This window comes from Paramacrobiotus metropolitanus, unplaced genomic scaffold, assembly GCF_019649055.1.
Source record: "Paramacrobiotus metropolitanus isolate TYO unplaced genomic scaffold, Prichtersi_v1.0 Parri_scaffold0000016, whole genome shotgun sequence".
Classification (NCBI taxonomy): domain Eukaryota; kingdom Metazoa; phylum Tardigrada; class Eutardigrada; order Parachela; family Macrobiotidae; genus Paramacrobiotus; species Paramacrobiotus metropolitanus.
Genome location: NW_026570236.1, coordinates 549,679 through 566,220, shown reverse-complemented (window position 1 = coordinate 566,220; position 16,542 = coordinate 549,679). Strand labels below are relative to the sequence as shown.

General features: G+C 40.5%; 2 protein-coding genes and 1 long non-coding RNA gene across 12 annotated transcripts; 1 reads left to right on the top strand and 2 right to left on the bottom strand.

The window, feature by feature from the left end:
* Positions 1 to 4,514: 4,514 nt before the first annotated feature.
* On the top strand, positions 4,515 to 7,084 carry LOC129585227 (uncharacterized). 10 transcript variants are annotated; one of them, XR_008689986.1, is made up of 8 exons: positions 4,515 to 4,912; positions 5,241 to 5,358; positions 5,416 to 5,448; positions 6,102 to 6,153; positions 6,244 to 6,419; positions 6,502 to 6,553; positions 6,627 to 6,713; positions 6,792 to 7,084. It is a non-coding gene; the product is annotated as an uncharacterized LOC129585227 (long non-coding RNA). The 10 variants fall into 10 exon arrangements; XR_008689989.1 differs by having other exon boundaries at positions 4,515 to 5,033; XR_008689988.1 differs by having other exon boundaries at positions 4,515 to 5,120.
* Positions 7,085 to 8,923: 1,839 nt separating this feature from the next.
* On the bottom strand, positions 8,924 to 12,639 carry LOC129585309 (pseudouridylate synthase 1 homolog). The gene is given in 10 exon segments (XM_055477945.1): positions 8,924 to 9,427; positions 9,859 to 10,049; positions 10,272 to 10,436; positions 10,685 to 10,730; positions 10,812 to 10,957; positions 10,959 to 11,026; positions 11,188 to 11,253; positions 11,340 to 11,506; positions 11,972 to 12,051; positions 12,120 to 12,639. Coding segments are annotated over 10 exon segments (1,437 nt in total). The 5' UTR covers positions 12,417 to 12,639; the 3' UTR covers positions 8,924 to 9,216.
* Positions 12,640 to 13,202: 563 nt separating this feature from the next.
* Positions 13,203 to 16,465, bottom strand: LOC129585231 (acireductone dioxygenase-like). Its single transcript, XM_055477839.1, has 4 exons — positions 15,194 to 16,465; positions 14,804 to 14,935; positions 14,098 to 14,221; positions 13,203 to 13,646 (listed from the first exon to the last, which is right to left on the bottom strand). Exons 1-4 carry the CDS (start codon positions 15,428 to 15,430, stop codon positions 13,399 to 13,401), a joined length of 741 nt encoding a protein of 246 aa, XP_055333814.1. The 5' UTR covers positions 15,431 to 16,465; the 3' UTR covers positions 13,203 to 13,398.
* Positions 16,466 to 16,542: the final 77 nt, after the last annotated feature.

Genomic DNA, 16,542 nt, shown 5'->3' with positions numbered 1-16,542 from the left:
AGCAGACAAGTGACAGAATGCGATGCGGCATTCTGTCACTTGTCAGCCGCCCTGATATGGCAATACTATAGGAAACTGTGCAGTTTCCGGTCTGTGTTCTGAATATCTCCCAGCCGCGTGTTTTGGCTCTGGCTTTCCTTTTTCGAGTCCTTTTAATCACCATGATTTGTATTTGGTATTAAAATTTGGTTTTTGTGGTTGAAATTTACAAATCCTCGGCGAAACAAGCGGTATTCTGTGTGATTTAATGCAAACAATTAAAGTGGGTTCAAATTCGCGAAAATCCACTGGTCGCCTGTCAACCGCCTGGTGGTATACTCCGTGAATTGTGCGTCTTCGGTGTCGGTGCCAGTTGAGATCTGTTGTTGTGCTTTTTCTCTGCATGCCAGCTTTTCCATTTTCTGCATCAGCTGGCATTCGCTTATTTTGTTCTTCCCTTTCTTTTTACGATTTGTCATTTTCACGTTTGAGAATGTCGCCTCCTACGAAGAAGCAAACAGCTCGCAAGACTGCATCGCGTACTCCGCGCCCGAGTCGTGCTACAGCGGGGCTGAAGTTTGGTTATTCTCCAGACAGCGATGAAGCCCGTTCTTCATCGCGTGTCACCCGATCTCGAGTTTCTCGCCGTACTTCCGCTCAGCCAGTGTTTGCTGCGCAACCCTCGGGACCATTTGGACGTGTGAGCGCGGCAGTGGCTCAGCAGCCTTCAACGAGTCGGGCAGATGCGGTCGTGGATGCCTTACAGCGCCGATACGACAAAGCTCGGCGACGCACAATTCTTCGACGCAATGCTGCTGTGGTTCGCCGCCGTGACCGTCGGGGATCATTTCCTACCAACCCTGACGTTGAGATCCGTCAGCCATCCCCGAAGAAACTGCAGACACAGGCGAAGAGACAGTTGGGCACTCCAGATCTCTCTGAAGAGGAGCCATCATTGTCCGAGACTCCGTCTGTGCGAGCAAAGCGAGGTATTGTGTAGCCTGTATTCTGCCTAGCCTTTATTGGTTTGGTATTTGCTAGTGATTAACGGATATTTAGCCACTTCCAATCGCATTGCACATCTGTATAGCGTTACCTACAATTTAGTCACAGCTAATCGTTTAGCCTGTATTTATGATAATTGCTGGCTTTTGTTTAATGACAGATGAAGACCATTTGCGTAAAGGTGGCATCCTCTATGTCCCGTATAACCCGGATGCACCGCGGCCGGTTTTCAAGACCAAGCAGACGGCTCGCAAACGAGCGCATTCCGGAGTATTTCCAAGAATGGCTGTTGCGGATAAGCGCGGTGAGATGGTCTTCAGCTTATTTTCCTGGCCTAAATCGCTTCCATCGTTATTATCTACGGCTTTATTTGTCTCGTTTTCTGTTTTGTAATGGCCAATTGATTAATCGTTACGTTTGTCTACAACCACTATGAAATTACCAACTGAGCTTGCGTTTGAATTACGACGCCAATTCCTTTATCTTCACCCTACTTTTATTCGTTTGTTTGAAGAATTGGGGAAGCGCCAGCGAATGGATGCGGTTGCGCGTCAAGCGGTTGCTGATGCTGGTGGTGCCGTGGAAAATGCTGAACCGCAGGCTTCAACTTCAGCTGCCGGCCCGTATTATTTTCGCACCCGTGGTCAAAAGCGCAAGTATATGGAGGTTTCACCGTCCTCCTCGTCCTCCGCGCCAAGCGAAGTCTCGGTCTCCGATGATGGTGGCGACCATGAGGATCCTTCGGCAGTGTTATCCGCTGATGAGAATGAAGAGGTTGAAGCCGACGAGAATGTTGATATGGAAGTTGATTGTGATGGTGGCGATGGATCCGATTTGGAAAAGATGGACGTAGATCCGCTGCCGTCTCTGCAGCCGGCTGTTCCAGCTGTGCCACCTGTTCATGTTGCTCGCGAGGATTCACCTGAGATTGCGGAACCGGCAGCTTTTGCTCAGCATCAGCCGCATTCGGAAGAACTGTAATGTATCTGTCGCTCGCTACTGTGCTATTTTTTGTTGTCCTCATTTGGCAACGTTGGTCTCTTCAGTTGATATCATGATAGTTCCTTTTTATTTTGTATTCGCAGTAGTGTCTTGTAGTGTGGTATTGGACCGTAGAGCACAAGGAGAATTCTCTGTCTTATTTGCATTTTTATTTTTCAATTTTGTGCGCTTGGGTCAATGAACTGGTCATTGCTGTACTGTGTCTGTACTGTAGCTGTCAGTGTTAGCTTCTTTAATTGTACCTGGACAGATCTGATTTTCTGATTACGTTGAATTAAAGGGATATAGCGCGACGCGCTGATTGGTTGTTTCTCATACCTGTGTGGAATCTGCCGCATTTCAAATTTCTGCATCGACAGATCGGTATATAAGCATTTGCGTGTAGCGTGCAGAAATCGGCATTGTGGATTTTTCGTTTCGGCTTTTTGGCGTGTTGGATTTTCGGTTTGTATAGACTGCGATTTTGACGCTTTTCTCTTTGCACTTTTAGCGTTAAAGGTCACTAGTTTTCTTTGGTGTGGGCATGCCGCCTATTGATCCTAACCGAGCTTTCGATAAGCTGGTTGATGCCATTTTTCATTCATCCTCAAACCAGCAGCAATATAATGCCGGTTATAATCACCGAGGAAGGGGTGGAGCCCGTGGTGCTTTCCGTGGCAACTTTCGTCCGTACGGCCGAGGAAATCATAGGAATTTTCGAGACAATTATCTCCGTCGCGGAAACGATCACTGGCGTCGTAATGGGAGACATCAGGGCGCACCGGAGGTTATTGAAGTACCTGATGGAGCTCCTAACGCAGCTGCACCAGTGGAAGCTGCCGCCGCAAACATGGAGGTTGATGACCCGGGAAACCAAGCGGCGAATGCACCGAATCAGGGCCAAGTCGGCGGAGCTGTGGTTCCAGGTGAGCCCAATGCTGTCAACCCTGCTGTCAATCTACATGGCCCGCCAGCCTTGAATGCTGCTGTCGTTCCTCCGGCTGTAATTCCACCTGTGCAGCAGCAGGCCCAGCAGAACCCTGAATTTCCCGGCTTGCCACCGAATGTGTTGCCCCTTGCTGAAGTGCCGATTGTCCGCGATGCCCGCGACCGTTCTCCAGCTGATCGCCCACGCGCGCCGTCTGCGCCCTCCGGTCCCGTTGGTTCAGCTGAACATAATTTTGTGCCTGGTTATTTGGCTCAGCAACAGCAGCGTGAATTGGATGCCGATCGCCGACGACAGATGGCTGCTGATGTTTCTCGCCGTTTGGATGCCGCTGCAGCGTCTGGCTCGGGTATTACTGGGTTGTTTTCATTGGCTCCCAGTGCTGGCAAGTAACCTTGAATAACCTTTGTCCTTGATCTTTTGCTTTCTTTGATCTCACCCTCTTACTGGCCTTGTGCTGTCTAATGATTTTGCCTTACCAAAGCCGTGTTGATCTTTCTGTCATTCCTTTTGCTGGTTTAAATTGGTCTCATCTACCAGTGATTTACACTCATGATTTTTATGCGGATACTTTTTGCTTGTTTGTTGTTGTTGACAGTTGTTACTGGATGATGTAGTACTCGAGAATTCGTAAGAATACTACTGGTGCTACTTTATTTGCAATATGTATGGAGACGAGCATCGCTCACAGAAATACATTCAAATGAAAAATTTGTCCCAGTTGGCACGAGAAGGGACCGTACATAACACACTCACGGCATTTCCACGCATTATTTCCAAACTTAAACGCTGAAACAAAAAACAAGTAGAGCGGCTCTCGCCCGTCCTTAAAAACAACTTCTTCCCAATCTCCTTTAACGTAACAATGCCGGTCTCGCACCAAGTGCCAAAAGTCTCACATGCAAAGGGGACAAAATTGCAGCGATCAGTAAGCGACTTGTATTTTCCAATCTTCTCCCGGCAAGCCAGTTCGGCGGCGGCGCCAGCACACTTTGAAGTTGCATCACTACTGGTTGTTGGTTGTCGCGGTCTCGTCCGTTTAATACATAGTTCTACAGAATTGCACATTATTACATTTTAAGATTTTACGTTTACAATTAATAAAGCCTCTTGCCGTATTCTGTACATACAAAACACCATTTAAACTCGAAACGGCACAGTATCGGTAATTCATAGTTTGCCTTCCTGGATCCTTGGACCTCCGCCCTGCCAAACCCGTGGACTTCCGGATGCCTCTTCGCCAAGGATTCCACACACTAACTCTCTGGGAATCACGGCGTACAGTCACATTGGGCATCGGATGGACGCGTGGATTTGTGCGGTGGATCGGGATCAGGATGGATGGAAGTGCACAATCGCACTGGGATGTTGCGGGATGGATTGTTTACGTTGGCACGGCCAAGCATCGTTCGTGGGGGTGACGTGTGGGAGTAGGATCACACGCCGGATGTACGTACGGATGCTGACTGTCCGCCTTCCACCTGCAACACAACGGATAATCTAGTCAATCAATGCTGTGATTTGCTGTTCTCTTTTACTAGCGATGTATATGATGTCATAACGCGAAGTCTATATAAGTTCTTGTTACTTCTAATATCGGAAATCAGTAGTCTGAGATTTACTTCTGAGACTGCTTCTAATTACGATTTCCTAGCGTTGTGAACTGTGATGTGAATTGGATAAAAAGACAGCAATACTTGTTCCTTCTGATGTACATGATCGCTCCCGATTATTGCATAGAATACAGGTTTGCTCGTGACACAATCGTCCTAGCTCTTGCCGATCCTCACAGGACTTACGACCGGAGATTGTAGTTGGACTATCGTTTAGGGATTCCTGACTCGCATTCCTGATTCGTTCGTCTTATTTCCACCATAGTTCTTCTGTTACAGTTTGAGAGTACGAGTGCCTACCGATTGAGCATTACAGGCGTGGAAGAGTAAAGATTGTTCATGGAGCCTTAAACGGCGTGAACGCTTATACACGACAGTATAGTATATGGTGTGTATAATGTACTGTAAAGTTGACTGGTTTTATGGTTTGAATCTGGGTATATTATGGAGTAAATATAGTTATGAATAAATGATTATGTGTGTGGGAAAAAGATATTTTGAAGAAACAGGTGGGTGTAACGATCCGTATGATGTAAAGTCTGTTGTATTTAGGGATTTTTATTTTACTAAAGCTGGTAAATATTTTGAAGAAACAGGTGGGTGTAACGTTCCGTATCATTCAGTATTTTAGGGTATTTTGATTCGTTTTGAGATTGGCAAGTGAAGTTGGAGACAGGTGGTTCCGTTTAGAGGTTCACAAATGTTTTTTATTGCAGATTAAATGCGTAAAAAGTTGGAGAACATGATTTTCATTCCGATTTTTGTTCCGGTTGTTTGGTTGTATGTTGGAGTTGTTTTTGTATACATGCCATTTTAGGTGTATGGTTATTATTGGTAAGTGTTTTAATTTAATCTGATTGTGCAAAAATTTTTATTTGCTGGTTTTTTAAGGTAATGAAAGGAAAGTAGGGGACAAGAATTTGGGTAAGTTATACAAAGATGGAAAAAAGAGGTGTTAAGCGAAAGTGTGAAAAGAGTAAAAAATGTACAAAACAGATAAAAGAACAAATATTTGGCAGTTCATATCTTAATAAAATTATGGTTAATTATTATCCTTGTGAATGTTGAGGAATATTGGTATGGGATGGAAATATTAAAAAAAATATCTTTTTACATCATGATGAATTGGAGATGCTACAAAGTGGAGATGCTATTTTATGTATTGATTGTTTTATTTTTAAAAAAAAGAAGGTTCCTTTTGTGCTTTTGATATGTAAGAGAATAATTTATTTTGTGGTAAAGTGGAAAAATCTAGACGGTGCGACTTTCTATCCACCATCAATTACACCAGGATTAGGCATGACTCTTGAAGAAATTACGGATGGAGGTAAATTAACATGATACTATAATTATATTAAAATATTAACTATTTATACTTTTTAAATTAAATAAAATTCTTTGAAGGACAAACCGAGAACGCGATTAACATCATGCAACTATTAAACAATCGAGTAGGATTTCGAAATCCCGTTCACTACCATTTGTTAAAAGTTTCCATTCAAGAATTTGATGCAGCTGCCATTGAAATTGAGAAGCAATGCATTAAATGCAGTAAAGCTGTAATTGTCGACCCACAGGACGGTAAAGATTTCTGCGGAAGCTGTCTGACTGAGCCGAAACCATCGGAAGGTACATTTGTCTAAAAGCCAATAACTGTAATTACGATAGTCATGAAGCATTAGGTCATAATTTATATTATAACTTCTTTTGTTATTATAGTTGCAAATTGTTGACGATGTGGTGTTGTGGATGTTGTGGGATATAATCAAATTCAACAGCAATTATTTGGACATTCAGCTGCTGCGCATCAAAGCGGATTGTTTGGGACTCACGATTTCTCAGCTATGAATAAGCAATATCGCGTCATACTGAAACAGGCTTATACTAATATTGAAGTTAGTAATAAAAACTTTTCATAAACATTACAAGATAATAACAGAAGTTATAAATTTTAATTTTTATAAAATATTTATATAGGGTCGGAGCAAAGAAACAATCAGCATACCATATATGGAAGAAAAAAAGCCAGGTATAACCTTTTTTTCACGAAAATAAATTGATTATTAATATTCAAAATTAATAATGAATTTTTATTTTGATAGACGAAATTCCAGGAAGTGCTATGGATATTGTTGTCACTGACGACAATACAACCGTATTGCAGCCTGAATCCAGCAAACGATCTGTTGGTAAGAAATTAAATATAATTATTTATTTTAAATTTATTTTTTCTAAATTTATTAATTTACCATTTATTTATTATACAGGAACTTCGAAGAAACGAAATAAATGAATGGAATTGCATGAACCGTTGGTTTTACTTTGAGATGGACCAATCGTTTTCATTTTTGTTGTTGTTATTTGAGTGATTCATCAATTTATTACCGCCATTGTACCATTTTTTCTAAGTGCATTATAGTTATCTGTGGTATTATTATCTGATAGTGGTGGTGCAGTATTATTATCTATGTAATGTAATTATGTTGAATTACTCGTTTAATGCTTGTAAAGTGTGTATCTTAGTATTTTTCTTATAGTGAAATACACTATTATTTTGTTATTTTGTATTGGTTTTGTAGTAATTAACTTTTAAAGTTACCAATAAATAAAGGACGAAATAAATAAGGCAATTTCTTTGTTTTCAAGTTGGAGTAGATCATAATATTTTATAAATATGCGACCTACTGAGTTCAAGTAACAACTTACTGGTAGCTGAGAACCTTAATAATTATCATGGTACCAGTACAAAATATGCATTAGAACAAAACGGTCTTAACGAAAAGAACAGTTGTATTATGCTATCCTGATCGGGAATCATACCGATTACAGAAACTGAAAGTCAGCTGATGTGTGGTAACAGTAAGTGAAAGTAAAATTAAAAATTAAGTTGTGTAAATTTTAAAATATGCGCCCGACTGCGCCCAACCAACAGTTACTGCCAGCTCGTAGGAGGGTGCAGTTAGAGTCAGGTGTGTGTTATAAGTATGCACCCAACTGCGCCCAACCAACACTTACTGCCAGCTCGTACGAGGGTGCAGTTAGAGTGAGGTGTGTGTTATAAGTATGCGCCCAACTGCGCCCAACCAACACTTACTGTCAGCTCGTAGGAGGTACGAGTAGCATTTAGAGTCAGGTGTGTGTTATAAGTATGCGCCCAACTGCGCCCAACCAACACTTACTGCCAGCTCGTAGGAGGTGGGATTTAGAGTCAGGTGTGTGTTATAAGTATGCGCCCAACTGCGCCCAACCAACACTTACTGCCAGCTCGTAGGAGGTGGGATTTAGAGTCAGGTGTATGTTATAAATATGCGCCCAACTGCGCCCAACCAACACTTACTGCCAGCTCGTAGGAGGGTGCAGTTAGAGTGAGGTGTGTGTTATAAGTATGCGCCCAACTGCGCCCAACCAACACTTACTGTCAGCTCGTAGGAGGTACGAGTAGCATTTAGAGTCAGGTGTGTGTTATAAGTATGCGCCCAACTGCGCCCAACCAACACTTACTGCCAGCTCGTAGGAGGTGGGATTTAGAGTCAGGTGTATGTTATAAATATGCGCCCAACTGCGCCCAACCGACATTTACAGCCTGCTCGTAGGCGGTAGTATTTAGAATAAAGTGTACGTTATAAATATGCGCACTTCCTTTATCTTCTATTGTTAGGATAGGAGATTTACTGTTGAAGCGCACTTCGTTTCCGGAAGTACGATTACGGACGGAAGAATACTAGCATGGTGCTGCTCAGCGTGGCTCTTCCAATTTGTTAGAACATGAAAGGTCATAACGTTTACTAATTGTTTACTAATTTGTGACTAATTTTTGGAAATCGAACCGTCAGGATTTCTGGAATACGACAGGTTGGCTTTTTACAGTTTAAACTTTAAATAAGTCTCTTTCTCATACTGTAAGAAAAATCTTAAAAGTAAGTATCTTTCGACCGGACAGGACTACGTCCGCGCTTTTGTACGACGTCCTTACTCATTATTGGCAGGAATGACTTAATAACAGCGGTTTGAACAGAAATTGTTAAGCGATCCGAAATTGTCAGTTCCCCAACCAAGTTCTAATGTAAAACCCACTGTACAATAATGGCCACTGGCCCACTTGTAACTTATCACTTGCGTTTACGAAATACCAACAAATAAGGAAAAAAATTTAAGTAGCGGAATAAAAACAACTTTTGTTGTCAAATGTCAATGTTAACAGATATGAGTACGCAGGGACTACACTCGGGCTGTGCAGTGTGCAAGTAAATTTACGCAACGAGTGCGCCACAAGCGGACCCATTTCCGCCCCGGCGGTGCTTGTGACCAGGTTTATTTCTTTTCACATATCATTTTCTTTTACGGCGTTATTCCTGTTGTATCGCCTGCCACTTGGCCGCCTCCCCCGAGGTGGCCGCCCGTTAGGTGTTATTCAAAACATCTTCTGCTCCGGGGATTTCCAAATTTTTGCTTCCTAAATGTCCGATCGTTTAAACAGCTGAAAAGCCAACCGAAAAAATACGAGGTACGTATTACTTGAATTTTATCAGAACCATGTTTTCTCAGCTTGACCACAACACCGAACACGCAAAAGCCGGAAGTAGCAGTAACGAGCATCTTTAACCGTAGAAAATACAACCCACCATATCCATCCACAAAACGATTTTCTAATATTTAACAAAACAATCTTCATTATTATTCAACAATCAACGTTTATGCCATTTTCAGTTTTTTCTTTTGAACGGTTTTTTCACTGTCCGAGCCACCCGATTCCGATTCTTCGCCTTCCATTTCCCTTTCCCTCAGGCGATCAACGGTGTACTGTGCATCGCCCAGTGCACTATGCGTGCCGTCCCTTTCTTTAGCAGGATCACGAGCAGCACCATATTCATGGAGCGGCAAATGTTGCAACCACGACAGCATACTGCAAATTCGCGAGAGAATGCAAATTAACTAACTTGGTTGTGCGAGAAATTTTCACAGGAAAGGAGAACACTATGTAATTGTTGCAGACTTGCAGCTAATCGTAGGATAATGGCTAACGGCAGGGATCGCTACCACGTGCAAAATGTCAGCTCTCTCGCATCCAGAGCTTTACGCGGTGAAATAAAGGCTCAAATGCAGGGGTGTAAAAAAATAAATTTTTGGGAAGTATGATTATCGGCTACGGCTCGTTATTTAATGACTAACAACAAACACTTAATTATAATAATACAATGTACGATCGATCAGTCAGCTAATTATGTAAAATGAAAAAAAAATTGTAGAATTATTAATGCGTATCTCAAGGTAACACAGTGATTACTATTAATGCTTCGCATTCTACAATTCCAGTTGTCCCCGTATAACTCCCACCTTTTCTCGTCCTTTTCGCCCCGAATGATAGTAGGAAAAATGTGTTCCTCTTTGAACTGCGCTATGGTCTCTTTGCATTCTGGCCATAATAAAGCCTCATGGCATCCGTCTTTGCCAACTTTTCTATTGTACATATCAAAATGGCACTGGTCCAGCATCAATCCCAGCCCAGGAGCTCGTGGAATATTCGCCTATTAATGCATAGACGCAAATGTAAATGCTCAGTTTTATGTGTACGGCAAGTGGAAACAGCGACACGAGTACCAAAACCGTAAGTAATACTATTTAAACTTTAAACTTACCATTAATGCTACTAAATTTTAAGCTAAACACTCGCAACGAAATATTGTGGAACTTCGAACTGCTGGTACATATCCAGTTAAGTGCAAACAATGAAATGCAGTGTAAAATACCTTGACTGGTCCGTATACAGTATCAAAAATCTTTTCCTCTACATGGCCTCTCATCACAGCGATAACCAGACCAATCATCTTCCGAATCTGGTGCATCATAAAACTCTGCCCGTTAACACTGATTGTGGCAAATTCGATATCCTCCCGGACAAAAGGGTCGGAACACTGAACAATAGCGTGCACAATTTAGGTATTAGCAAAGGCAACCACAAAAAGTAAACGCAATCAACGCAAAGATCTATCGCAGAACTGTAATTGTAAAGTAAGATCATAATATAACCAAACAAAAGAATGTAATAATATTATGGTAAAACTTTGAGTGTTATAATTTCTTATTAGACAATTACAACGCGACAATGGAAGATCCTAAATACGTACTTCTTTATAAGTCTTTAACAATGCGAGCGACTTACGCTGATTTCTCGTACAAAACGTTTTGCAGAATCCTGCCAAGCTTTTCTAAAATAAAATAAGCAAATGGTACCACCTTCATTGCGACCAAAAAATATTATCCAGGGGGAAAAGAAGACTGTCACTTACACTCCAGTGGTAAAATTATGAAAATTATTGCTTCCGAGATAGCGTTTAAGGAGCCGATTGACGGTCTGGATTTTTTCCGGTTCGATGCGGTAGTCATATGAGACGACGGTTTCAATGGGGGCAAACGCCATTGTCGGCACTCGGCAGCAAATACGTGTACGTGCGCGATGAGCACCAGTTCTTACAGTTGGAACTTCTAGTTGCGCGCTTCAGTCCTGCACGAAAAAAAGCTATTCTTCAGTACCAATACTTGTACCACATAAACATTTTGAAAACACGGAACTGTATAATGTTGTACAACAATTAAGAAGCGAATGCAGTACAGTTAGGAGGACAATCTCAACATTAGTAAGTAGCTGCAAAACGCAGTCCTTACCGAACAATCTAATAACGGGTGGGAGCTCAGCATTGACTTGGTCGACAACGGCTTGAGAGGGATCAGCTGAAAAACAATTCGAAATTTCGCTCCAGACTTCAAAATGCACATGCAACACTACGCGTAAAAATTAATTAAATCTTTCCACTCACCCAAAGGTATGGAGATCACTTGTCCGGCAGCGCTCACACCTTTATCGGTGCGCGCGGTGCGCTGGAAACCCAGCACCTGCATGTCGTCCCGCCAATTCTCCGGTATAAGCTTCAGCTTGGCCATGGCGCTCAGTAAAGCGTTCTCTATCGTTTCTACTTCGGGGTTGCTAAAAACAGATTTCAGAATGAGTAAACAGAACAAGGAAGCCATTAATTACAGCACAATATTAAAAGCAGTAGCCTGATTCCGGCGCAGCATCCGATAACAAACAAACCAATTATCCGTATTTGTTTTACATAAAATAGCTGTAAACAAAATTCGAAGTTCATATGTAACATTAAAAAACGCAGAAAAAGAATATCTGTGATGCTCCAAACTGCCAATGGCAAAAGCTCTCAACAGGCTAGCTCAAAGATAAAAGATATATTTCTACTCATCAAGTAGGAATTTATGATTCAATTATGATCCGCCTGTTCCATCATACTACGATATCTCTTTGCGGACAGTTAACAATCGTAAGCTGGTGCAGCTATTTTTTATGCAGTTCGACTAAACCACTATTTTACTTTTTTTTGTGAGTTATTTTATAATTTCCGCCGAAATGAGATATTACGGTAGCTCGAATTCTTACCACTGCATTCCACTAAATCCATGTCCCGAGTATCCCAACAATATCGCGCACTTTTTCAACTTCACTCTCACGTCTTTCCTCTGAAAAATTCCATTGCAAGTTGAATGCAACCCTGAGTGGTAAAGCAGAAAGAGTAGCGGAAGCCCACCTCGCGATGCACAAATCCAGTATCTTCTGGCGCGACTTTGGGCAGTGCATCTAGACCGTCAGAATCACTGGCCAGGATAGCTGGTTCCTTACTGAGGTTCTCACTGGGTTCTGGTCCCTCCACATCAGTCGCCACTGCTTCCGGAACAACAACCGCCATAGGAACGGAGAACTTGGACACTGCAGAGTGGAATACGCGTAATCCGAGTGCTGCAGGTCGGGGGAACTGCGTGCGCTTGGGTTCCGTGCAGATCGTGTTTAGCACAAGGGAAAGAAGACGGTGCCGACCAGATAACATGAAGAGGCGAGCGACATGCGCTGACTAACTGATGTGGGTTTCAAGTTTTAGCAACCGAATAAAATCAGCTCAACCAAGTACAAAGATCAGTACACGAAATAAAAACAATTTCCACGCCAGGCAAACTTTTAACAATCGTATTCCTGTTTTGGATCATCCAGCAAGCAGAAAACGAAAATATTCACTCACTAAAATCTAAAAAGGAACCTGCAGGCTGCAGGCCTTCAGCTACCGAACAACAACTGATTTTGAATTTCTAAATAAATGCTGGGAGTTGTCCAACTGCCGACCGCGGAAGTGAAGCTATAAAGTTTTCATACTGTAGTAACTGTAATGTAGTTTATAATTTATTGCTGCATTTTAGCCATTTATAGCGTAAATTTAGAATATGGAATACTCTTACCGAGCTTTCTAAAACAGCTTTAAAAGGTTAAATAAAACTTACATTCAGACCGAAGATCGACTTTAGCCTATTCCATAATTCCCTAATATATTGAACGGAACATAAACTACATAGGTACTATCAAGTATTATTCGTGACTATCAATTTTGAGCAAAACCGAAGAATATACCGTACAAAAATCATCCCCGGGTTAATTCAGAAGGAAAAGGAGTAAATCTCCATTCAGGAATGCTATTTTTAGGCGGTGTTACTTACTGGAGCCACCATTTCTCGAAGCGCCTCCACAACTGCTACATGTATTTTGTATTATGCCGTTTTCACTAGGGTAGGCCATAATTGTATAAGTGAGAACTGTTGACTAGTGCAGCGAGCTTTTGTTTCTTCTGTATGTACACGTGTCCTTCGTTTAGTTTTTTATTGTTTAAAAAGAATACACATATTTCCTGTCATACACCTATTTAATATTTCCCATGCCGGAATTGTTGTAGGATAAGCAGCAAAGTAAAGGTGAGATTGCCCATTGTATTAAGTCTTGCAGACTTGCGGTATAAAAGTTACAACTTCTTAAGCACACTGTTTTCACGGACGGTTTAAAGACTTGACACAATCTGTGAATCCCGGTCGCGATTGGTACGGGAAACTTAACGAACGGCGCAGACATTTCATCCGTTCATTGTACTCAATGTATACCGGATCATTTAGGGACTCGGGCCAAAAAAATTGATCAGTTGACTTTTTATCGTAATGCATCATGACTACATTCAGGTGTTTCTTTGTATCCAGGCAGACTCGGTGGTAGCAACCCGATGGAATGACATAAACATCGCCTGCAAATATTCACTGTCTTGAAAAAATCAAAACCCATCATAAAAAAGCAAATAACAACCAATTAATATATTATAATTAAGAAATATGCTAATCAGATCGTAAAAATATGCCACATTAGGGCGATTTATCAAGGAAAAAGCCTTTCAGTTGTAGTGCACTAGCCTTTCTCTTTAATGCGTTGAAAAAGTTTTCAGAACATTAATTAAACGAACTTAATTAATTAAAACGAACGTTATTCAGTAACCGATTTGCGATTTTGCAGTTCTAGCTACATGTGACTAGGTACGCGGTAGGTTGTTGACTGCTGTTAAATAGTTCAGTATCAAATTAAAGTAGTGGCTCCGTATCTTTCAAAAATCGTTGTAATAACTTTAAAAAAAATGCCGTATGATTTTGCTCTTTCTGTCAAAACTTGGAAAACGAATAAGCTTTTATGGAAAAATGCATGACCTTTGCTTATGGGGCGACGAATCCAACGTCCGTTCAAATCCATAACATCATAGTAGCCACTTCCTTCTGTCACGACTCGCATTACTTCTCCCACGTGGAAATGATGATTAAAGAATTTATCAGCCTGTATGGAAAAAACCAGATACATTTACCGTGAGTTTTTGGTATTGCAACTTAACAAGCAGCACTATGTACTATTATGTAATCTATGTATCGTAGAATAACAGGAAATTAAAGTGAGGAAACTGACTATATTTTAAGTATGTGTGATATACATATATACAAATGCATCATATGTAACTAATGTAAGTATTAGTATAATGGATAGATGCCTGATTACCGGCTACTCTAAACTTAAAAATAATAACACCTCCATTACTATGCTGCATTTGTAGACATCTGGGCATTAACAACCTTTCTCGATCCTGGAAGTGTACAATACAGTTATGTACAATATATCAGTACGATAGCGAGTCATTAAAGTTAAAAAATATAATACTGTTAAGTTGAATAAGAAATCGTTGGTGCTTCCAATAAAAAAGATAATCCTTGATCGAAGTTGTTAAATTCTTTGTGTATTGTACATGGTAAATCATGTATATGAATTACAAAGGTAAGTATGTACGGTACGTAGCGTTCCAAGGTGAAATTTATCTTTTCTCGAAAAAAGGATAGAAGTTATAATAAAATGTATTGCATTGCAAACCTTTTCGTGGACCGCTTGTTCATCCTTTTCTTTACTGATGTCGCATTCCACATGTTTAGAAAGCGGCATATTGCGAACGGCTCTGGCTCGTTTTTCCCATTCCACCGGGTCATCTTTACTGCCTAGGTCAATCTATATAAAATGTATGTTATTAGATAATTGTAGCTAATGAATATTCAAATATTTTACACTTGGGCAAAAGATTTCTAATCTACAAATCTTTTCAAACCAAATGTCACAGCAGTAAAACTATGCTCGGGCACAAAAAATTATTACGAAAATTATGCGATAGCGTAACGGGCAATACCAGCAGACGTAGTGCTACTCTAGTTTCTCAAGCAAATATCGATTAATACCGATAGTTCAAAACAACCGAAATAAATATTTTACCCACGACAAGATGTTTTCCGTTTCCAAATAAATTTGCTCATCGGTTAAATATTCCGGAGGATCGGTTTTGTTCTCTTCATATCGATTCAGAATGGTATCCCGTAAATACCAGCCAGTTTTCGCATGCGGTTTATTTCCGTTACTCTGTTGGCACTTTGCGGGAAGTTTTTCGTTGGTAAGTTGCTGTGACATATTTGACCGTGCAAGCGCAAATACGTATACTTCGAAGTACTGCATGAAAGTACTTACGTTAATCAGAGCATTATTTTACAATGTTAACTGTAAGTCATGGACTAAATTTTACATTACTGAAATTGCACTATAAGAAGAGCTAAAAAGTTGCTATAACTTGTTACAAATTTTTGCAGTCGAAGTTAACTAAATAGCCTGAAGGCGCTTTTCCAGTCACTAAATTATGGGGTCACTAGTATATGTGTTGCAATATGACACTAAATGGTATGAAACAATACAATTTTTGTATCGAAGTGCTTTTGTGATTACAACTGTGTTTGTTACTCAAAGTCGCATGCCTGGGCTGTAAACTGACCGCTGCAGGCAATGCATTTCAAAAATTTTAAACTCGTCATGACAAAGCATGCGCGCGTACAGCAATATAACTGTAAGTAGTATGGCTGCTGTAAGTACATTACTTAGTAATTTTTAAATTGTAGCAATCGGCTATCCGCAAAAAAATTATTGTTAATTATTGTACAAAAATAACATCGATTAATAAAGACCGTAGGGGCATTTATGCCTATAATTAGTCGTACAAAGATTATATTACAAAATTTTACATTAATTTTACCACTTTTCAAAAGATCGAAATATGGTAATCATATATTTACGTAACTCCTGTGCAGCAACTTTGAAGGTTTCGAAACTTTGAAGGTATATTTGGCCACGAGCTCTCACTAGTTAAATTCTGATTTTCGATTTATACTACTACATTGTGAAAACATAAAAAATAAGTGCTACGTACAGTTTCCTGTGTATTTGGATACTGTGCGTGAATTACCGCACACAATAATAATGTTAGCTAGTTCTAACTGTTTAATATTATTTTGGGTCTTATTGAAGCAATGTACTTATATGCCAAACTGCCAATTTATTAACATACTCTGTAGTTTAATTTGTAAGAAGAACTGAATAACACGATGGGAGAATACGAGCTTTTGCACTCAATAATATTTTCAATTGCGGGTGAAAAATGCTGCTTAGACAGTAGTATAATGTGTTGTACTGTGTAAAAATGGATCGTGAATTGTGGACTGTTTACGTGTACTTGTACTAGTATATTTATACTATACTATATAGATATCAGTTTTAAATCGTCCTGGAAGCGTTTTTTG